Source organism: Biomphalaria glabrata, chromosome 9 (assembly GCF_947242115.1).
Source record: "Biomphalaria glabrata chromosome 9, xgBioGlab47.1, whole genome shotgun sequence".
NCBI classification, from domain to species: domain Eukaryota; kingdom Metazoa; phylum Mollusca; class Gastropoda; family Planorbidae; genus Biomphalaria; species Biomphalaria glabrata.
Genome location: NC_074719.1, coordinates 20,359,273 through 20,382,732, shown reverse-complemented (window position 1 = coordinate 20,382,732; position 23,460 = coordinate 20,359,273). Strand labels below are relative to the sequence as shown.

General features: G+C 33.1%; 3 protein-coding genes across 5 annotated transcripts in view; 2 read left to right on the top strand and 1 right to left on the bottom strand.

The window, feature by feature from the left end:
- Positions 1–17,541, top strand: part of LOC106073365 (low-density lipoprotein receptor-related protein 2-like) — a 37,625-nt gene extending 20,084 nt beyond the window's left edge. For 2 of the 3 annotated variants that reach the window (XM_056040858.1, XM_056040859.1), the window contains 18 exons: positions 72–241; positions 401–532; positions 1,242–1,373; positions 1,860–1,991; positions 2,209–2,442; positions 6,753–6,872; positions 8,097–8,204; positions 9,944–10,072; positions 10,451–10,605; positions 10,964–11,077; positions 11,805–11,914; positions 12,202–12,402; positions 12,949–13,145; positions 13,957–14,070; positions 14,455–14,539; positions 15,162–15,317; positions 16,106–16,238; positions 17,283–17,541. In XM_056040858.1, coding sequence (XP_055896833.1) covers positions 72–241; positions 401–532; positions 1,242–1,373; positions 1,860–1,991; positions 2,209–2,442; positions 6,753–6,872; positions 8,097–8,204; positions 9,944–10,072; positions 10,451–10,605; positions 10,964–11,077; positions 11,805–11,914; positions 12,202–12,402; positions 12,949–13,145; positions 13,957–14,070; positions 14,455–14,539; positions 15,162–15,317; positions 16,106–16,238; positions 17,283–17,408 — 2,548 coding nt within the window. In that variant the 3' untranslated portion in view covers positions 17,409–17,541. The remainder of the gene's footprint in view (positions 1–71; positions 242–400; positions 533–1,241; positions 1,374–1,859; positions 1,992–2,208; positions 2,443–6,752; positions 6,873–8,096; positions 8,205–9,943; positions 10,073–10,450; positions 10,606–10,963; positions 11,078–11,804; positions 11,915–12,201; positions 12,403–12,948; positions 13,146–13,956; positions 14,071–14,454; positions 14,540–15,161; positions 15,318–16,105; positions 16,239–17,282) is intronic. The other variant, XM_013233895.2, reaches the window with a different exon arrangement.
- A 227-nt stretch (positions 17,542–17,768) lies between these two features.
- LOC106073366 (uncharacterized) lies at positions 17,769–19,497 on the bottom strand. The gene has a single exon (XM_013233897.2). It carries the CDS (start codon positions 19,458–19,460, stop codon positions 18,876–18,878), a length of 585 nt encoding a protein of 194 aa, XP_013089351.2. The 5' UTR covers positions 19,461–19,497; the 3' UTR covers positions 17,769–18,875.
- Positions 19,498–19,765: 268 nt separating this feature from the next.
- Positions 19,766–22,823, top strand: LOC106073357 (UPF0690 protein C1orf52 homolog A-like). The gene is made up of 2 exons (XM_013233885.2): positions 19,766–20,336; positions 22,689–22,823. The coding sequence occupies exons 1-2, from the start codon at positions 19,802–19,804 to the stop codon at positions 22,748–22,750; spliced, it is 597 nt and encodes a 198-aa protein (XP_013089339.2). The 5' UTR covers positions 19,766–19,801; the 3' UTR covers positions 22,751–22,823.
- The last annotated feature ends 637 nt before the right edge of the window (positions 22,824–23,460 follow it).

Genomic DNA, 23,460 nt, shown 5'->3' with positions numbered 1-23,460 from the left:
TGTTTAGCTGAGCATTAAGATGATAAACTTTTTAAATTTTATCTAACATGAAAATCATTTTCATTCCTAAGAGTAAATGGTGCACCCATTACACTTGCTGTATATGAGGATATGATGTTTTGGACACAGCACGATTTAAACTATATAGAATGCTTCAACCTAGAGATTGAAATGGAATGTAGGATAGAGACAGACAAATCCAGCATGAGAGATCTTGTCATCGCAGTGAAGACTACTTTAGGTAAATTGGTTTATAGAATACATTTTTGTTTAATGAGTCACACATATTTTATTACATACTTTTCTAACTAGCAATTTTTAAAAAATTATATGTGATGTGAGATAAAACTTTGTTTTGGTTTGAAAATCAATTACTTTACTGTCTCTTGTCTATTTTTAGCCAACACATCTTGTTCAGAAAATAATGGAGGCTGTCATCACATCTGTATTCCATTACCGCACAATGTTAGATGCCTCTGTTCTGATGGCTACATCTTACATTCAGATCTAAAAACGTGTGTCCTCTATCAAGGTAATATATCCAGAGAGTGGTCACATTTCTATTTATAATGGATACTGAATTGTGGGTGTAGCATCCCAGAATTCATTCAGCTCTAATGGGTTTAAAAAGTAAAGAAGCTGTTTGTTGTTTGGTCTTATCTTACTCTCATAAACAATGAGGTAAATTTTACATCTAGCATGGGCCTTGACATTAAGAGTTTTTTTCAAAGACCAATTGCACTAGTTCCATGAGGTTTCATATAACTAGGTTTGATTATATTATACATAATTAAAAACCTTATACAAAGCATTTGAGAAATAAAGATTCAAATAAATTCTTTAGGCAAATGAATTACTGGTATCAATGTTTCTACAATAAATACCTAGGCATAATTTGTTAGGTTTTTATTCACAAAGAGATTCATCCTTAAGACAACCTAGTTACCTTGACATTTACAACCCAGAAACTGGGTGGGTGCAGATGTCAATATCAGGACAAATGTAGACTTTTTGTTGACATCTTGGTCTGATGGTGGTCTCCTTGTTAAACTTTGACTTGTTTGGACTTGACTATCAGATCTTTGAATTCCAATCCTGGAACTTGGATACTGTTGATTGTGTTGGTTCCTAGGCTCCTGATAGAGAACAATAGCCGTCTGTTGTTTGCATATCTGCTTCCACTGATGGGCATTTCTACTGAGGTGCCATGGATAACATTTACCTTAACATTTACTTGGCAGACAAAGAATCTCCTAGCTGTGAAGGTCTTAGCTTCAAGTGTAAGAATAAGCGTTGTGTGAGTCAAAGTTTATTATGTGATGGTGAAGATGATTGTGGAGACAATAGTGATGAAACAGGAGACCTATGTCCTGGTAAATATTTTGTATACTTTGGTTTCTTTTATTTTATTCATAAAGTTATATGAAAAATGACATTGAAAAACATATTTTGCTTAATTTCACTTTAATGGCTCAAATTTTATTAATATGGATTCATTAGAGAGGTCTTTGTAACTTCAGACATTTGAAAAATTCTTTTTTGTCGATATCAGCACATTAACCCTTATACTATGGGGAATTTCTTCATATTCCTATTATGTGACCATCATGTTCCATGCAAGGACCACCACTCCAGCTCCTGGGTCTGATGGTGGTCTCCTTGTTAAACTTGTGACTTGTTTGGACTTGACTATCAGATCTTTGAATTCTAATCCTGGAACTTGGATACTGTTGATTGTGTTGGTTCCTAGGCTCCTGATAGAGAACAATAGCCGTCTGTTGTTTGCATATCTGCTTCCACTGATGGGCATTTCTACTGAGGTGCCATGGATAACATTTACCTTAACATTTACTTGGCAGACAAAGAATCTCCTAGCTGTGAAGGTCTTAGCTTCAAGTGTAAGAATAAGCGTTGTGTGAGTCAAAGTTTATTATGTGATGGTGAAGATGATTGTGGAGACAATAGTGATGAAACAGGATACCTATGTCCTGGTAAATATTTTGTATACTTTGGTTTCTTTTATTTTATTCATAAAGTTATATGAAAAATGACATTGAAAAATATATTTTGCTTAATTTCACTTTGATGGATCAAATTTTTTTGTCCCTTTAAAAGCAATATATTTAGTACAAATATGTGTGTGAGAAAACTGTTAACAGTCTTGCATATGGCTGCACAAATACTATAATTTTCTATTTCAATTCATAGCGGGCATTTGTAAAGAGGGTGAGCACAAATGTTCTAGCAATAGATGCATACCAGGATCAGCAGTGTGTGATGGCATCAAGAACTGTCATGATGGCAGCGATGAAGCCAGCTGCACTACTGTGCCCAATCACTGCAAGCAAACTGAGCTGGCCTGCTCCTTGAGATGCATCAGTCAAGATGCTTTATGTGATGGCTATAAAGATTGTGTGAATGGAGAGGATGAGAGAAACTGTTGTGAGTATTTTTTTTTGTTATCAATTAGTTTTTCAATAACAATACTTACTTTATATATATGTATGTATGTTAGGGGTGCACCGGATAGTCCCTCCGGCTCCGGCTTCTGCCGAATATCCGGCATTTTTTACAATCCGGTGCTATTCGGCTCCGGTCGGATATCACTACCGGATAGTAAAAAATACACCTATTTAATATGCATAAAGTGGACCTCGTTCCATTACTGTCTGTTATAGAATGTATTAATGCTTATATGAAAACAAAATAATGTGCTTAAAAATAGAGCCATTATGAATATGCACCAAACTTCGTTTATTATAAAGACAAGGCGTGTTAATAACTTAATATAAATAGAGATGAAACTTTACATCATAAATGCGCTTTACATACAGAGCAGCAATGGCTGGCACTTTTTTCAATTTGTCTTGACCTTTGAGTAAGTTAGTTAACATGTTAAAATGATACATTCCTTGACTACGTCATGCTGACCAGACGTCTGTCTAGCTGTGCGGGTATATCTCCAGAGGTAGAGATGAACAACTCCCACCCCCTTTTATTTGTTTAGTCCATCACATTGAGTTTTTTATGGGTGGGTAACCACAAGTTAATACGATGGACGTAGGTTTAATGTAAGTGTATTGACACTCTCTAGTGGTCACACCTTTCGAGGGAACTGAGTTTGTTTACTTAGTAGTTAATCTTTATTAGGGGGGGGGGGGGGCTGGACTACAAGAGCCACACCTCTAATGTAACCAGGTATATTTCTAGATGAACAACTCCCTTCCCCTTTTATTTGTTTAGCCCATCACATTTAGTTCATTGATTGACAGGTGACCCCAAGTCAGATACGATGGACGTAAGCACTCTCTAGAGGTCACACGAGGGAACTAGGTTTGTTATTGGGGGGGGGGTGGACTAGACTTTACATTATAAATTCGTATTACATACGTAGCAGCGATGTCTGGCACATTTTAAAAGCTTGTCTTGACCTTTGAGTGGTCTTGTAAACACGTAATATTCCTTAACTACGTCACGCTGATAATCTGTCTAGATGTGCGAGTATATCTCCAGAGGTAGAGATGAGCACCCCCACCTCCTTTTGTTTGTTTAGTCCATAACATTGAGTTCACAGATAGGCAGCTGACCACATTAAGCCAGATGTCAACGTGTTGACACTCTCTAGAGGTCACATCTTATGAGGGAACTGAGTTTGTTTACTTGGAGTAAAATTTTTATTAGGGGCGGGACTACAAGCCAAATCTCTATAAGGTTAATCTGGTATGAGTTTGTTTATTATGAGATAGGTTGTCAATCAAGGGTCTGGTCCACAAACCAAATTGTTAAGACATATTGACACTGTCTAGAGGTCACTAGATGATGACACTAAGTTTGTTTACTTGGAGAGAAATGTCAATTAGGGCGCTGAACTACAGGACACATCCCTACAAGTATTTTGTTACACAAGCCACGGGTATAAAAGTGGCTTGCAAGGGCATTTAGTAAATTAAATTGTAATAATAATGGCTGATAAAAAGTCATCACTTATATGGCGTTACTTTAATGTCAAAACAATGGACAACTCTAAAGCAGTTTGCAATGCTTGTAAAATAGTAATGTCACGTGGTAAACCAGGCAAACCTAAAGACTTCTCAACCACCACTATGATTAGTCATCTACGCTCGAAACACCCAGACGTATTCAACGAAATGACTGCATTGAAATCAGCATCAAGTAATATCACTGCCTGTGCCAATACGTATACGAGCTCCAGTGATTCGTCAAGCCTTACACACAAGCAGCAACCAGGGATTAAAGAGGTCATAGACAAAGCTAAATTGTGGGATATTAATAGTGATAATGCTAAACGCATTCACTTGGCCATAGCGAAGATGATTGCAACTGACATGGAACCTTACCAAGTAGTTGAGAAGCCTGGATTTATTGGACTTTTAAAAGTACTGGAGAAAAGATACACTGTGCCTAGTCGCAAATATTTTACAGAACGTGTTATTCCAGATATCTACGACAATATTTCCTCAAAGCTTCGTGAAATGCTATCTGATGCTAAAAGCATCGCTTTCTCAACGGTCACTTGGACAGCTGATAATACCACCGAATCATATTTTGGTTTAACTGCCCATTGGTTGAATGAGTCATTTGACCGAAGCAGCTATGCTGTACTTAAGCTATTTACTAAGCCATTATCTGTATTAGATACAAACCAGAATCGGTTTGTGGCCTTTAAAACACGAGCCTAATGACAAGTTGATGGTGTCAAATACATGAACACAAACATCTACCCACTATACAACTTAGATTGTACTTAAGAAAGATTTACGCTATAAAACCAAGAGTGAACTTTACCTTTGAAAGATTTACATTAGTTACATATATGTTTATATATTCTGCATGAATTATCCCACATTCTACTTTACAATACATACGCACACACCATCTCATGTTACAAAGATTAGTGTTGTAGTCCAGCCCCCCCCCCCCCCCCCCCCCCTAAGCATATCTGTAAAAAAAAATGCTGTTCATTTTAATTTATCAATCAGTGATAGAGTTTAAAGTAAGAAAGTAAATAACAAAATAATATGAATATAGGTATTTTATATAGAAGATTTGCAAAAACTTCAGTAAAACGAGCTGTTTGAGTCATGTAGGTATCCGGCTCCGGCCGAATATCTAATTGTACTATCCGGTTATATCCGGCTCCGGCCGGATATCAAAAAGTACTATCCGGTGCACCCCTAATGTATGTATGTATGTATATGTATGTATATATATACATACATATACATACATACATTTGTGAAATTTCCCTTTGTGATCTAGAGATAAATCTGGCAGGTGAAATAGTTTACTAGTGTTATGTGACATTGTCTAGCTTAGAGACTGACCATCTTAACTTTGCCCATCAGTTATTAAGAAAACTATTAGTGCACTTACATTCACAAAAAAAGTTACAGGCTCAAATTTAGAATACATGTGTAGCCCATTGTATAATCACCTACATTGCATGCCTATTTATAAATATATATATCTGAACAAAATAAACTCCACACAACTCTCCCTTTGCAGACACTGCGCCCACCCTTATGAAACCGTAAACCATATCCTCTTTGAATGCCCCTCCCTAATCCACCTTAGGCAGACCTACGTCCACTACAGCCCAACATAACCAACACCCTGTACAGCAGTGCTGAACAACTGAAGAAAACAGCACACTTTTTTTTCCTTGGCACAGTCTGCAAAAGAGCTCACACCTCAGCAGCAATAAAGCTGGCTAGAAGAAGAAGAAGATAAATATATTAGTAGCTGTTACATTATATGACTACTGCTAAAAAAAGGTTATTATCATCAAGGCTAATATTTTGTAAAAATCTGTCTTTCATAGTCTTTGTAAAAAAAATACAGAAATTTTTTTAATAAAACAAAAGCTTAAAAAAAATACTTATGATTTCTTTCCCTTATTCAAGGTACCAACATAAAATAATTATATACCAATAGTTAATTAACTAATTGGTTAATTTTTTAACATTGATTCTTGTGATGTCAGGTAAAAGAAATAATTGTTAAAAATTTAAGCTTTATCTGAGATTGTTTACCATCCAGATAGAGTTGTTAATAAGCTTTGTAATTGAGCTGCCTTTGAATGAAATGGATAGGGGATCAATCCTAAGATGAAACCTATGTCTTAATAGTATCTTTTTCAGATTTACTGCTTGTATATTATAGTAGTAATGATAGTGTCTTCAATTCTGAAGATTAAGGATGATTGCAGTGTTTCACATAACTTTTTATTTTTTTTAATGGTAGATATTAATTTATGTAAGTTTCATATCCCTTACTACATATAATAATACAAAAAATATCAGTTGAAATGAAACTTGTCCAGTTTAGTAAGATTTGAATGTAGATATTTGTAATAAAAATGTTATGTTCATACTTAAAAGTGCTAATGCAATCTTTATAGACATTGATCATTGGTATTGATCAAAGTTTATTTCTAGAATCAGGTTTGTACAATAAAATTATTGAATATTCTTGATTGGTATAGTATTCTGTGATCTATTCCAACTGGAGTCACATTACAATTAGTATCACTAGATCCAGATCAACAATCACTATGGCATGACAACTACAAACAAGTGTAATTGTGTAATACTGATATCATTGATTATCTTTTTTTTTTTACTTTAGATTTCCTTTTCAACTGTTTTTCTTCCTTGACTCCTCCTTACACTGAACATTCACTGAGAACTTGTTTGACTTGTTTCTACTTCATTCTTTATCTTGCTTACTAGCACAAAGTCATTGTCCAGAACAGTATCAATGTCTTGATGGTCAGTGTGTTAATACAACTGCATTGTGTGATAATATTCAAGATTGCACTGGAAAAGATAAAGCTAACTGCTCAAAAAAAGGTATATAAATACAACCCAAGGTCAAGTTATTTTGAGGTTTACAAATTGAATTTTGTGGATATTAGCAATTTCGTCCCTAGATACTTAGAGTTGAGGAAAAAGGGAAAAAGTAAAAATTTTTTGATTGCCATTTAGTCCCCCCCCCCTTCCCCATAAGCATAGGAACTATACAACTGTAATTTACTTTGTTTTTGTAACTTTAATCACAAAAAATTTCAGTACATTGAATCCTTACTTATTGAGGAAGCTGTTTAATGACAACTCAAATTTATGATGCACTTTCACTAATGATTAATTCTGCTTAATTTCAATATACAACCAAATTTTAAAGATTTGACGGATGGCTGACCGATGTTTTTTAATTTGGCATGGTGTGCAGAGCAGTGGCAGTTTAGTGGAGTGTTGGTGTATAAGATAAGCTAGGCTGAGACAGCTCATTTCGGCAACACTGTACATGTGCACAAGAGCTTTGTTATTTTTTTTTTTGTTTTTTTTTAAATTTTACCATCAAAACGTATCCTATTAACATGGCTGACATGTGGTAAGGGTCTACACTACAAGGATGAAATATGTAAACTCTTTTATTAGAATATTTTTGATTACAAGTGTATACAGTACTGTATCAAAACAAGAAGAAAGTTACTACATACTCAACTATAAAAAAATGTCTAATACCTAACCCAAATCTAGGATCACACTTAACGATGAAACATGTTTAATGACTTTTTCTAATCCTGTTAGCAAAAACTCACTGTATTTGTTGCATAACAGTTTGTATTTACTGTGTGTTCAAACTTTGTTATAATGATCTGTACAAGACCAACTCATTTTCTTCACTGTAACTGTTAAGTGTAACTTTATATATAGGCCAAGCTCTTGATTTCAGCTTAATTCATTTAGGACCAAAAAAATTAACTTGAACAAAAAAATTAATTTTAATTAATCAGGACTTCAACTGCATTTAATAAATGTAGATTATTCATTGATGTTTGAACACATCTTCAGTTCTACTGCATTTTTATTTTCAGGTGCTAGCAGTCAATCTGACTGTATTGGCTTTCAATGTTTAACCGAAGTATTAGTACATGTAGTCTCAGTCATGCCAACCTTTTTTTTTACCCTGTGGTTATTTTAGTGTGAAAGAGTGCAACTAAACAGAGAGACAAATGTCTGCATACAAATAAATGACCACTTAACAAAGCTTGAATTTTTTTCTCATTTCAGTATCTTGTACAAAATTCCAGTGTAGTCAGGTGTGTACAGATACACTGAATGGACCAACATGTTCTTGTCATAAAGGTTTTCAACTAGTTGGCAAAACAATCTGTCAAGGTAATTTTAGATTTATCTTGTATGAAAACAATATTGAACCAATTGAATGATCCACATCGACAATCTTAATTAACGCTATATAAATTGTTGATTCAAAATAGATCAAAATTTCTTATTTTAAGGAATGAGGGCATGATGGCTGGTGACTGAGATTTTTTAATTTGGGATTCTTATGATGTCCCTGTGTCCACCCAACTCTAATGGGTACCTAACGTTAGTTTGGAAAAGTAAAAGCTGTTGGTCATTGTGCTGGCCGCATGACACTTTTTACAATCATCGGCATAGATAAAGATGACCTTTTACATCATCTGTCCTAAAGATTGCAAGGTCTGAAAGGGGTACTTTACTTTATTTCAGGAAATGATAGGACTTTCTAATTTTTGAACTTTGGGAAAACAAATTATACGCATTTAAGAACTATTGTGGGAGATACAAGGTGACATTAATATGGCTTTGTCAGTCCTTAACATAGGACTGGCATGACTACCAGATGGAATGGTTAAGAGAATCAAGTTTTTAACCATGTTTATTACATAATCAGATTATTTTGGCAAACTTTCAAGACTTTTAGATGGAAATTTCTGGACAAAGTAGTCACATCTACATACTTTTTTCAATTTAAATTGTTAATTTTTATTTTAACACTGCAAGCAAATTAGATCACATCTTTCAACAAATGTGGTAGGTGGGGTGGGGGTAATGCACTCACCTGGGGAAGTATGTTATCTTAACCTAATGTTCAGTCACATGATCAGCCTAAAATCTATGGGGAAAAATTTTCATATAGGAATCCAACAGATTGATACCCAATTATGGATGAGGCACTAATGAACATGACAATGTCCACTATAATGTGTTCATACCAATTTTTATTTATATCCACTTACCACACATCTTTATATTCAAAAAATAACCATACCACCTTATTAGTTAAACAATACTTTCACAGATTACTATGGACCTTTAAAATTCTGAATCAGTGACTTCCTTGTCAATATATAAAACATACCTCCACACTGAGTCATACTTATTTTCAAAAGAAATAAAAGTTATGCCAAGTTGTCTATAGATATTTGTATATAGTATATATGCTATAACTTTTCATAAATTAGAACCCTATTATTAAATATATTTCATCCAGTTTTTCTCAAATTTCTTATAGTCAATCACATATAAAACAAAAAAGTAGATTTTTCAAGTTCTTTTTTCAAACAATGGAAAGTTATCCGCCTCAAAGAAATTTTTAAAACTATGCTTCTAGAGGGGGGATATTATTATGTAAGAGCCTATTATATAATTGTAATGTCCTCCAGACCTAAAAATTGTTTGGAATAAAGCTAAAACCTTTTTTGTTAAATTTATATGCTATTTCTTATGAATCATTCATATTTTTGACATCCGAAAAATGTCTTGCACAGTAGTGCCTAACCTCTTTTATCTTGGGCCTAAAACATTTCTCACAATCATGTCACAGGCCATGCCCACACAATGTAGTCAAGTCTCTGGTGCATAACAATGCACAGTGGGCAGAAGTTGGTGGGTCCAAATAACACTGAAACACAGGCCAGACAGTCTGCAAGCAGCAGTTTGTGTATTACAGTTTTGTCGAGTAGAAATCCTACCAACCCTTGGTGTTCATTTTATTCATTAAATTTATCCCACTATTCTTAAATTTACAAAAAAAAAATTGTCTGCGCCCCTTCTTCTGTTACATTTGACACATTCTATTTTACACACAGATGTAGATGAATGCAGCAGAGAAAATGGTGGATGTAGCCAAAAATGTCTTAATAAGAAAGGCACACACCAATGCTGGTGTGTTGCAGGCTACACATTAGGAATGGACCAACGTGGATGTAAAGCTAATGGTATATTTTCCTTTTATTTTTATATTTTATAGAACTTTACATCTTGTTCTAATTTTTATTACCATTGTAGTAATAAACAAAAGATTCTTTAATAAGCTAAGGATGCAGCTTCTAATGGGGAAGATTTAACAACTTTTTCAATGGCTCCTTGGCATTAGCTAGGAAAATTAAGGGCTGTAGCTATTACTATGTTAACAATACAATATATGAATATCCCATGAATTTACAGTTTAACAAATCTTATTAATCAATGAACAAATCTAAATTTGTTGTTTACTACTGCAAAAAAAAAGATGAGATCACAATTTCTATATCTTAGTGGCATCAGTCCATTTATTTTTAGGACATAAAATAATATGCAATTTTTGTTCTTTTAAGGTCCACGTCCTTATCTGATTGTTGGGACTCATTTGGGGATTAGGAATGTTTCACTGGCCAGTAAAATGAGCCTGCTGTCTTTGGCAACACATTCAGCTCCCAAACACATTGACATGAATGGTAACACAAGTGAGATCTATTGGACTGAGTATGGGGTAACATTGTTTATTCTGTGCATCCTTATATCACTAGCCACTATTGTCACCCAACTTAGATACAGTTAATAAAAATAGGAATAGTACTGACTAGTATATAAATATTCTTAAAATGGTTTTAAAAAAATACTACTGCTTGAGTACATGTATAAATGACTTGTATTAAAACAGATTTTGAAATTAAATAATACTGCCAAGTGAAAAGCCTTGTTTATTTACATTTAAGGATTAATTTCTGATGATTCAGTTTGCATCTATATAGAATTCATGAACACATATAACAGTACATAGTCTACCTAACACATGTACAACCCATTCACAATATATAATGTGTTCTTCTATATCCCATAATTTCCAGATGTTGAAGAACACCATGACTTTGCTCTCCTCTAAAGGTGCTAGATGGGAAGTACATGGAGACATCAATGGCATTGCAGTGGACTGGATAACTAATAATGTTTACATTACACAGGTTGTATTGACAAAAATTGAGCTAATACTTTCCATAGGACCAAGTATTGGGCTGAATGTTTTTAGGGTCACCTTCATCTATCCCTTTGTCTGTTGGACCGTTGGGGCAGCACAAAAGATTTGTCAACTGACTTTCTCCATTCTTCCTTGCCTTTTGCTTTAGATAGAACCTCTTTCAATGGCAGGCCGGTCCTTTCATTTATGTTGTCCAGGGTACAAGTGACTGAAAATTGATGTTGTTGTAAAATGTGTATTTTCTTTTTGTTAATAAATACACTCTGACTATGCAAATGCCTTATCTGTTACTGGACATAAATCAAGAATAAGCTTCTTTAGTCACTCACATGAGTTGCAAAGGAGAAGTGAGGTGGGTGAGCGGTAAAGCGCTTGACTTCCAAACTGGGGGTCCCGGGTTCAAATCCTGGTGAAGACTGAGATTTTTAATTTTGGGATCTTTGGGCGCCTCTGAGTCCACCCAGCTCTAATGGGTACCTGACATTATTTGGGGAAAGTAAAGGTGGTTTGTTGTTGTGCTAGCCGCGACACCCTCGTTAACCATAGACCACAAAATAGATGTTTACATCATCTGCCCTATGGACCACAAGGTCTGAAAGGGGAACTTTTCATTATGAGTTGCAAAGGGAAAATATCTTCTCTTAATAGGATGTTAAGTGCCACAGATATATTAAGTTAGGTTTAACATTGTGTTTAAACTGTCTATCCATCAGGTATTCAACAAGGAAGGTAGACTCCAGATTTACAATAACCAATATCACAAAACATTATTGGCTGAACAAAATTGGGTGCCTAAGGAGATTGTTCTTCACCCAAACACCAGGTAAATGGACTATACATCAAAACATTATTTTACCACAGAAACTATAAGAATACATTTTCTATGAAGAAATGTGCAAAATAATTCCTCACTAATATCTCCATATAGAAATTACATTTTGTAAATTTGTCACATTTTAACAACCATCTAATGCTATATTTTGGAATAGATTAATTGTTAGGACATAATTTCATTTATACCTGTTAGTCTAGTGTAGTTACTGGTTGAATACTGTTCAGTTTAATAACTTCATAAAGAAATTTTAATATTAAGTTTATTGTTTGTTCCAGTTTGATGTTCTGGTTATCATTTAATGGTGTAGACAAACTTGAAAGGAGCTGGATGGACGGCTTGCAACACCAAGAGTTGGTCAGACTTGCTTCTGGATCCAAACCTATGGCACTGGCCATTGATCATGCAACAGAAAGACTGTACTGGCTGTCTGCTAGTACTGGAACCATAGAAACCTGCAAGCTGGATGGAACACAGAAGTTTGTGGACATAGCTATTAGTTTATAGTATTTTGTTATTAATAAGATAGTTTCATGTCATTTTTTGTTTCAATTTAGTGTTTTATTATGAATACAGTACTGCAGTTGACTCGCTTGGTATTTTAGTACAATCCCTGACTATTTTAGACTTTTTATGATTAGTATTTGACAGTTAAAATGAAGTGGAAACATTGAGCTAGTCACTTGACACCTTTGGCAGCCATTCTTTGATTTCAAAGTCAAGCTTAAAAGTGACTAAGGTGCTCCAGCATCGGCTATAATTTCATTTATAGAGATTGAGACACATCTTCCTTCTTGCACTTTGTGCTGATCTGTTATCATAGCAGGTTTTAATTACATTAGTCAAAGCTATTACTATTCCATAACTAGGGAATGATTACAAAACACCAACTATAGGTGATATGCAACACAAAGGACCCTAACTCATACACAGAAGAGAAAGAAATTGGACTTTTATAATCTACCACAAGAATATCAATAAGAGATTTATTTTCCAATATTAGGATAACCTTTTTTTCAACCCAGGTTTTCAGTGACCTACCATCTGTCTAGTACAATCTACGCTATGGATGTATTTGAAGGTCTGGCTTATCTGACTGATCTTAATGATAGTGCAGTAGTGAAGCTCAATACCTATGACACAATGCACACAGAACCAAAGATTAGAACTATGTCAGGCTTAGGACCAATCAAAGTGGTGCACAGATTGAAACAACCAATAAGTAAGTCAGAAATAGTTTACTTGTATTATATAAGCAGAGTGGTGAAGAAATTGAATACATTTTTTTTTTTTTCAATTCTTATTGAACTTATTAAAAGAAAAAAATCAATGCACTGCTTTTTGTTTTTATCCTTATTAGAAATTAGATTATAAGGACTCTTATCTCAAATAAAAATAAATCATTCACACAATATAGAGATCAATGAGTGACTACACTATAAATATAAAATTAATAATGTATTTGTCCAAGGCAGAACCAAACACAACAGAATGAGAAAAGATATGTTCTGAAAGCTAAAAGTTGGGACTAGTAAAACTTGCGTCCTTGTAGAGCATCATCTGAGAATGCAGACCATGTCCTTCAAAGATATATATTATATATTCTATCAAGAGGCTCAAACAAGATTCTGGCCCCAAAACCCTCCAATAGAAGAAAAACTATACTGCATGATCTGGAAACCACTGCACAGTTCATCTCAGATCTATAGGATTACTGATCTGAACCCTCCAAACATTAAAAAAAATTACAAAGATGTTCAAGGCTGGTTGTTAAAATATTTATTTAAAGTCACCCTATTACCTTTTTTTTTGTACGAATCTGTCTAAATTTGCCTAAATTTAATCCTTTTTAAAAATAGTTTAAGGCTTTATATAGTAAAAGATGTTGATTCTATATTCTATGCTATCATCTAGAGTGAATGTCGTATAAAACCACCAGCAGGAAAACAAAGAATAACATCCAAGTTTTGAATCTCAACCTTTTACATAAACAATGAGAATTCGTTTGTCATAACTGCTCTGTGTGTCCACAGGATCTAATCCTTGTCAAGAGTTGAACTGTTTGTTCCTATGTGTGTTGATCCCCTATGGAGGAAGATGTTTATGTCATGAAGATTATGTTGGCCTCACTAATTCAAGATGTACAGGTTCAAGCTCCATTGTTATTGTTTGTTGTAATGAAGTTATTTTGTATGGACACAATTTTGTTTCAACTTCTGCATTGTACACATTTTTTATTTCTTATCTACTTCCATAGATATATGTATGTATATATTTGCTTAGTGTCTACTGTTTCTAAAAAAAAAAGATTGATTTCATCATAACTTAAACTATTCACCTTATTTGCTGAAACAAAATGTTTTCTTCTCTTGAATCTTATAACCGCTCCATACAATAAAAAAAAGTACTATGTATGTTGGATGCAAAACTATTTTGGTAGAAACATTTTAATTAAATATAAGGCAATAATTAATCTAGAAGAATCATGCTTGTAAATTAAAACTTAGTGGTTGATTGATGTGCCTCCCCAGGTGAAATCTTTAATGGTGAAAAACCCTGTTCACTTAATTGTCTAAATGGAGGAGAATGTAAATGGTCAATATTGGAATACTGCAGGTAACATTTAAATATTAAAACAAGAAAAACATTAAAAAAAAACTTTAAAATTAAATGTAATTGTATCAGTTTCAGTTAGTCATTAAATTAAATTTGTAATATATCTAGACCAAGAATAATAAATCTTTCAATTAGAAATATTTTTACCAACTGTTTTTGTTTAGTACAAATTCATGCTTTTAGCTTTCTTAATGCACAATGATCCTATCAATTGTCTGGACCAGTTGCGAAAAGGTAACCTGGGGGTTATCTGGTTAAATGTTACCATGATTGCTTTTTAAATTCATAAAAACTTGTACGACTTGAATTCGAATTAATGGCTCAAGCCTCCTCAGGGGGACTAATTTAACTTGTACCACCACATCTGTCAAGTAAGCCTACATTACTAATAGTTCATAAACTAATCGTTTAATTTTTTAAATTGATTCTTTTTTTCTTAGATACAAGAAATAATTGTGGTAAATTTCAAATTGATCTGAGATTGGGTGTGTGTAAGATTGTGTACGGTACTAACCTTTAACCAGACACATAAAAAAAAATATAACTAGGCTATGTAGATTAGATGGTGGTGTAATAAAAATGAAAACAATTGCTGAAAATGATATTCAAATGTATTTTTCAGTTGTCCTCCTGGCTACAATGGAAGGTTTTGTGATATGGTGATAAAAAAGAGTGAGACTAATGGAGGTTCAAAGCCATGGCTTGTTGGCCTTCTGGTGGCAGTCATAGTGGTAGTGATAGTGTTGATTGCAGTGGTGCTTATAGTCATATACAAGAAGTAATCAACTTGTACATTTTATTCAGTCTATATTTTAGCTTTATTAAAGACCTCAGATAGAGGCGCAGTGGCTGAGAGGCAAAGCATATGGCTGCCGAACTGGAGGGTCCTGAGTTTGAATCCTAGTGATGATTGGGATTTTTAATTTCAGTATCTTTAGGGCGTCTCAGGAGTTCACCCATTTCTAATTAAAACTGACATTAGTTGGGGAAAAGTAAAGGCGGCTAGTCGTTATGCTGGTCACATGGCACCCTCATTAACTGTGAGCCACAGAAACAGATGACCTTTACACCATCTGCCCCTTAGACCCATATTTGAAAGGAGAATTTTACTTTTTTTTAGACCCGAGATATGGGGGAACCATTCTGTGTTTGGGTAATGCTGCTGATCAAGTATTGTCCTAGAATTCTTAGAACATCTACCTTCCAGTGGAGGTCAACTATCTCAGGGAATTTCTTTTATACCTATTAGGTTACCACCAAATAATGTGGGATAACTGTCAATTTGGATTTGCTGCAGTTCCTTGCTAGCCCTGTGTGAAATGGCGTGGCTGCTATTTTGGTCTCAGTTGAAACCTCACCCTGTGTATGGAAGATGTTTGCATGGAATGTTATGGTTCCCAGAACACCAATGTGGGACGTTTTACATTTTGTTAAGACTACCAGAGCTGGAGTCTCTCAGTTTTCAGTAGACCAGAAATTTGTTATTATAAATGTTCTTGTTGTATGCTATTTCCCAAAAACATTTGCCCAAAGTAGCTAATTACATTGCTTGTATTTCACTTTCAGGAAATCCAGACTCCTGGTGAGATCTATAAGATTCACAGATCCCAAGTTTACCATTGGTAAATCTGATGATGAAGAAGGTCTGGTTCATGATATCTCTTTCAATGAGACATCTCCATTAGATGAAGTGTCTAAGGTTGGTTACACTTGTTATTGTAATTTACATTACTTACTGTAATTTGTAGTTCAAATTAAAATTTTTGAAATCTTTCAGAGGCATCTCCAATTGATAATGCAAACTTTGATAACTTGTGGCTCATACTAAAATATTTCGAAGTTATCAATATATACTTTTTGAGATTGTGAAAAAATTGTATTTTTAACTTAAAAATTATTTTTTTTACATATTTTTTATGAAGTTCTTCAGTACCAATTTAACCTAAAATGGTGAAAAGGAAATATTGACATTTATAGTGATCATTGAAGTTTTGTCCACAAATTTTTTTTAACGAGAAACTGAAGAAAGATTGGATTACATTGCCCAAGGTCATAATCAAGGAAAAAAAAAAGGCTAACCAAAAACAGTACTGTTCATCAAGCAGCAAGTAGGGGGTGATAAAAAGGTTTAGTGATCATGTTAACTTGTTTATTGCAAATACCAGGTATGGTACCAAAAAGAATGATATACTGTTACATTAGATTAGGAAAAGTGATTTTTAAATTTTAAACACATACTTAATAATCAAAAAGACCCCAGTAACCATCATTTTCAGTGTGTACTTCTCTCAGTTCAGTTACTATTGCTGAATACTTCTGTATAATGCTGTAATATTTGAATGGGCGTAGTCTACACCTATATATTTTAGCCATAATCAATTACCAACAGGGTTCAAGCTAAGTTCTCTACTTTTGTAACCTTGTCTATGGTTTGGTTAGTATGCATATATTGTTTAAAATGCTACTTCTTGATTCACCAAAATCAATTAACCATTCCATTTATAAGACATACTATAAAGCTTCATTCTATGTGCTTGTTTTCTTCTCTTGAATTTTATGTTCACTGCATAGAATAACAAAAGTGTTAGAAATGTTTTGATTGAAAACTACCAGTACCCTATTTGTTCTATTAGATATAAGTTTCTGCCAATCATTAGCAAGGAAATATGCTTTTACTGTACCACACAAAATTATAAATTTCATAATTTCTAGATATCTCAAATGCCATTTTTTTTCCCTACAGAATGACTCTGACAATGATCCAGACTGGTGGAAAAGACTGATATGTTTAGTTCCTAAAGGACCACACCAAACAAACAACCAGCATTTTGATATGTCCAATGCTGCACTAGGGGAACATAGTACATGAAATCGATACATTAATGTTATAGAACACTTGTTTATTGTACAGCTTCACTTATCAAAATAATTAAACTTTTGTTTGTATTGTTGGCCATGTTGATTTATTTATAATGTTGCATTAAATTATCATAAACACAATCTTTTAATTTTTCTTTTTTTACTTGTCACATTCTTAGTGTATTATGTGCAGGCATTTTTTATCCTCAATTTCTTATTAATAAAATGTAAATGATTAGAGATTTAGTGCAGTATTTTTTCTACAGGTAGTGTGTGAAATTAGTTTTTTTTTAAATTACACAATGCAACAAATGTGTGTTTAGATAGTTAAAATTTTAAACACTTCTAATAGATGACACAAAATGCTTAATAAACTTAAAAAAATGTTTTTATTTCCCAGTTACTGGAACTAATTTCTAAGCTTCACAATGTGACACAGTTGAACAAAAAATAATATATTTATATAGCTTTCTCACATCGACTTTCAGGATAAAGCTTTCAGAAACTCAATAAGTCTATAACCTAAATAAAAGACCATGAAAGCAAATGAAATATATACACCCCAACAGCATACAAAACCTTTTTTTTTTAAATTGCTTTTGTAGTTAGTGCATCTTTAACATTTTAGCATGCTCATTCAGCAATGGTCCAATCACTTAAGTTGACAAGTGGGGTATTTGGGAGGTTTCAGTTCTGCCTTAAGTGCTTAAAGCAAACAAAAAATACAATCAAGCTACAGTCTGGGCTTAAGCTCCTCTTGATAGGTAACCATGCAGTTTGTCACTCAGCAACAAAAGATTATTACATCCTATTCCAATCCTTCCTCAGGACAGCAGGGGATTGAAGAAGCCAGAGTTTGAATATGTGACCTATTGACCATCAAATTACATTTAATAAATATAAAGTTAAAATTATGAATGTGTCAAAGAAAAAGCTAGAGTTCTGTACATGCTTTGCCAAAATTTAATATATATATATATTTGTTTTTAATATTAGGGCAGAAAGAATTATTGTAAATAAATATAAATCAAAATTGAAAAAAAAAAATTTTTAACATCTTTAATATATTTTATTAAGCAACATTAAAAAACAAATCATCAAAGATTAATTTTAAAGTTAACATACATCAATCAAAATGAGAGAGAGTTAGTTACAAATAGCTATTTTAGATGTAAGACCTAAAAAGTATTTTTTAAGTATGGTAATTGATAAAATGGTAATAGATAATCTATAATTAATACATATATTTAATGCATGTAAAAAGAACTTCTAAGAATAATAAGATGATCATAAAAAACATTCAAATAATAAAAACACTACTTTTTTTTTCCTTGAAGAAATAGATCTATAAATTGTCATTGATTAAGAAATTTAGACTAAATAGACATCTGATTTCAGTTGTAAGCAAGAATTCTGTTCTTTGAAGAGAAATTGTGATATAATGTGACGATGATATCTAAAATTGGCTGTTTTGTTGCTATTGTTTTTTGGCCATTGTATCGTATGGCTGTGGATCCTGCAAGTACTTTGGATCTTTAAATACGTAAGCCATATATCCTGAGAACCTTGCTCTTTTGATTAAACTGGCGACATGTTTTTGCATAGGTATGCACAAACCAGTAATTGCCCTGCCGTAAATACGACCGGTATAGGGTGAAATGAACTGGCTTAGCAATCGTATGTTTTTGTGATCTATTTGAACATTATGTCGACACAAGAAACAACGATGATAGTCTTTAGCGAAAGGGTCAGGCATGTCAGAAAGTGGAGTGTCGTCTTTCATTTTATTGAGTAAATCCTGAACCAACAGAGGGTCAAAGTCAATTTTGCAAGAAGTCTTTGGAGAGGCGATTGTTTCTGGCTGTGCCTTTGTGGGGTTACGGTTATTGAATGAATGTGCTCGCTGATGCAGCGCTAAAGTAAGTGAACATGTCGATGACGATGTGTGCAATTTCAAATTATGTACTTTGTTTCTACTAGTATTTTTAAACAAGTGCATAAAATGGCTAGCTAACGAAGTTTTGTTAGCAGTCACCTCTAAGACACGAACAACTGCAGCCATTTTGTGTCAATCATTGAGTCAATGTGTGTTTAGATTCAAGTTATGTACCCTTGATCTATAGACATGGTTACCGTGCACAGTAAATTCAGTAGTTCAACATTATTATATTTTGTTTTTATTACATAGATCTAGATTTATATTTTTATAAACGTAACATTTATCTAATTATTTAAAATTATTTTTCAATAAATATTTCGTTCGTTATTAATGAAAATCTTTGAAATCGAAGATATTGCTATTATTTTGATTATTGGATCCAGTTCCCTATGGGCATATACGGAACGGTAGCTTAATGGAGAGGTAACTCCGGTAACACATTTCCATTTCACATGTAAACAACAATGGCTGCCAAAACTAGGAAAACAGATCCACTATCTCGATATTTTAAAGATTTAGACGAAGATCAGTTGAGCGATTCTGAAGAAGATGATGCTAAAGATGCTAATCCTGAAGACTCCTTTTCTAATTTGAAAAATAACTCTGTTAGCATTGAACAAGTCCAAAGTAATAGTAATAGTAACAATAGATCTACATTATATCAAAAAAGTCCTTTTTCTACCAGCAGAAGTGCCAGAAGCACTGCTGGCACTAGTACAACTACAAGCAGTAGCAGTTCAGTGACTGCTGTTGACAAATTGTCCAAACTACGTTCAGCTAATGATTGCCTTAATTCTCAAAATAAGCCTGCTTTCTTACAAGTACTAGAAAAAAAAGAATTAAACTGGGATAAGTTAGAGAAACGATTGGCTGAAGAAAATGCTTCTAGTGAACCAATAGATTATAAAACAAATGCTGTTCCGCCTCCTGCATCCTATGAACCGATGACTGATCCTGATGTTAAAGTTGAAAAAGAAGGAAGAAAAAGAAAAAAATCAGGTAAATTTTCCTTTAAATCTATTTAAGATTTTTTTAGGTTTTAAAATACTGGTAACTAACTGGTATATTTATAGGCCCATGACTGGCTACTGGCTTATTTATGAGAAAGTTATTCAAGTCATCAATAAGATGAAATATATTGACATAGAAAAAATGGTTGTGATAATAATGTTTTAAAGGCAGTTGACATGGACAACTCTGTTAAATAAAAGCTTACCGACCAGGCAGGCAAGTAGACATATATATATCTGATTTTAACAAGTTGAATCCATGGACAACATTTATTATAAGAATGAATTGAATCATTTAATAAAATGAAGTAGTATTTAAAATAATCGTATCTTATATATAGCAGTTTTATTGTGCTCTTATATAATACAGACGTTACTTTAAAAAAGAAGATGGTTACATCCAACATGAGCTTAATTTATTTTATGAAATTTAAGCGCTGTTTATTGAATTAAATAAAAATTTCTGTTATTCATTGGCAAAAGCTCTATTTCTACTTATTCATTCTAATGTGTTGACTTACTGATCAGCATTAATTTTTTTTCTGTAAATCAAATTAACATTCAATTGTCTTCTTAATAGCCAATTCTTTAAAAGAGGTTATTATTGCATCCAAAGAATGTGCTACTAAAAAACATATTTTACAAGTGTAAATGGATCTATATTTTTGTCTCCTAAGCTGAAAATGCTATAGTGCAAAATAGTTATTTTCATTAGTTTCATAATCATAGTTTAAGTATTTTTTCCTTTTAATAGGGAAAATTTAGTTTTTTCCATTTTCCTAGATTTTATGTCCATATATTTATTGTTTTCCTTAGAGATGACATTGTTTATGTTTTCAATCTGAAGCTGTCTGCTGTGTTTGAGTCTGGTGTTTGTTGTGTGATACTTTTTATGGACTGTTTCACCTGAGCTTTTTTTTCAAATTTTAAACATGTTGTATTTCTGTTTGCAGTTTCTTTATTTGGTATTTAACCAGCATTTATTCATTTTGTTTTTATTTAATTAGAATTAAATTTTTCATTTATAGTTTGTGAAATAGCTTTCATTACTATTACAGAGGTCAGAAACTGGTTGGTTAATGTTTTTACTTTGAAAGAAATAACTTTTGAAACTTTACATTTATTTATTTATTTTTATTTTATTATTTATAAGTGCTTTTTATTTTACTAAAAAAACACAATACTAGTTAAAAATTATGCAACACCTCCAGTGTTTGTCAAATTGGCTCATGACAGAAAATTTTGTTTTGATCTTTTGTAATTATTTTATGTTTTGTCATTGTAAGTTATGATTTAATTGTTTGCAATAGCCCAGTATTACTACGTTGTGTTTAAACCTGCTGTTTCTGCTGAGATGTTTTTAGGATTCATGATTTCACTAATCGTGTAACTTTAAGAACATGAATTATTTTTTATTTGCTATAAGTAAGAACTCACCTTTGTTTAGTGTGATAGTAATATATTTACTGGTATATATATCTATATCTAATTCTCTTTGTGGCTCAAGAGTTTGGACACCACATAAAGGAAAGATTACTCTTTTATTTCTGCAAGTCGGACGGACTAGGGAGTTACCCTATGAAAAAAAAAAGGGTGGAGGAGAACAAGTAGTATTTACCAATCACAAAATAGCAGTGCCGGACTTAACCATTGTGAAGCCCTATGCAAAACGGATTTCACGGGGCCAAGCTTGGTTAGGGATATGGATAATAAGTGAAAATTAAGAGTTTGTATTAGAAAATAAAGTCATCTTTGCATTTTATTCATTCTTTACTACATACAGAATTACTTTACGAGCTTTGCGTGTAGCGAATTCATACAAGATATCATAAAAATTCTATTTTCTACATAGATCACGCTCAATAGCAAGAATTACCAAAAGTTTCAATCTATCTACAAGAATTGTTGACCTCAAGTAATTCATCATTAGTTTGAGGCGTGAGAAGCTTCTTTCATGAGATTCCACAATTGCATAATGTCATTTTTTATCGCACATAGGATAGGTGTTTTCCATATTGAATGACACCCCAAAACGACAATTTTTGTCTATGTATTTCAGGAGATTTGTATAAGTTTTCAAAAGATTTTAATAATTTCCGAATATTTCAAGCACTTTTTCATATATTTTGCAATTTCAGGAGATTTCCCTGGAAATCTGGTATAAGTTTTAAAATGGTTTAATTTAATTAATAATTTATACACCTAGAATTAGCGCGGGTCCTATGAAAGTGCGGGCCCACTGCTGTCGCATAGGTTGCAGTGCTCTAAGGCCAGCCCTGCAAGCTGGTTGACTAGTATATAAATAATTATTATTATATACATATTCTTTTTTTCCTTTCAGAAGAAGATACCTCTACTAAAGCTTACAAAGTTCACAAAGAAGATGATGAAGATAAATTGTAATAAAATAATGAATAAAAATACTTTTTAAATAACAAAGCTTATATTGAGAGGCATTGCATCAATTATTTTGAATCACTCATGTAATTAATTTTTAGTATAGATCTAAGGTTGCTTGTCTGAATTCAAACTTGAGCCTCCATAATGGAAGGCTGACTTTTTAGCCACTGAGCTATCCAAATACTTACAAAAGTAGAAAGTTTTATAGTAGTTTTAAAATTTTAGTGAACACCCTAATTCTCTACACAAGGCTTATCTCCCCTTAGCTAAGTAGGCCCTAATGTCTTTATAAAAAACAAAATTAATTAATTACGACTGATTGATTAATTGGTTAGTTTTTCATGTGTTGTCATTGACAATGAGTAATTGTTTCAACTGGATCAGAGAATGAGAAGTGGGAGAACTAATGTGTACAAGATTCCACTCACCCAGACATACAGAGCGAGTTCATTTCAAATTTGTAAAAATTGAATCCAATTTGTGTGTTTTTATACATATATATTATATAATGGATGGCTGCTTGGTCGTGTGGTTTGCTCGCTGGACAGTAGTTTGGATTTATCCTTGGTCCTGGGTTCAAACCCTGCCTGCTCCCATCCCCTGCCATCCTGCGGGAGGTTTTGACTAGGAAAAAACTATCTTCAACTCTGAAAGAACATCCAAAACATGTAAAACATCTTACAAACACTTGCTAACAACCTTTTTCATTTATC

Excerpts from the sequence above, each read along its gene's own strand:
- LOC106073366 (XM_013233897.2), bottom strand. The coding sequence starts at position 19,460 with ATGGCTGCAGTTGTTCGTGTCTTAGAGGTGACTGCTAACAAAACTTCG.
- LOC106073357 (XM_013233885.2), top strand. The coding sequence starts at position 19,802 with ATGGCTGCCAAAACTAGGAAAACAGATCCACTATCTCGATATTTTAAA. Across the intron at positions 20,337-22,688 it reads AAGAAAAAGAAAAAAATCAG|AAGAAGATACCTCTACTAAA; the intron begins GTAAATTTTCCT and ends TTTTCCTTTCAG.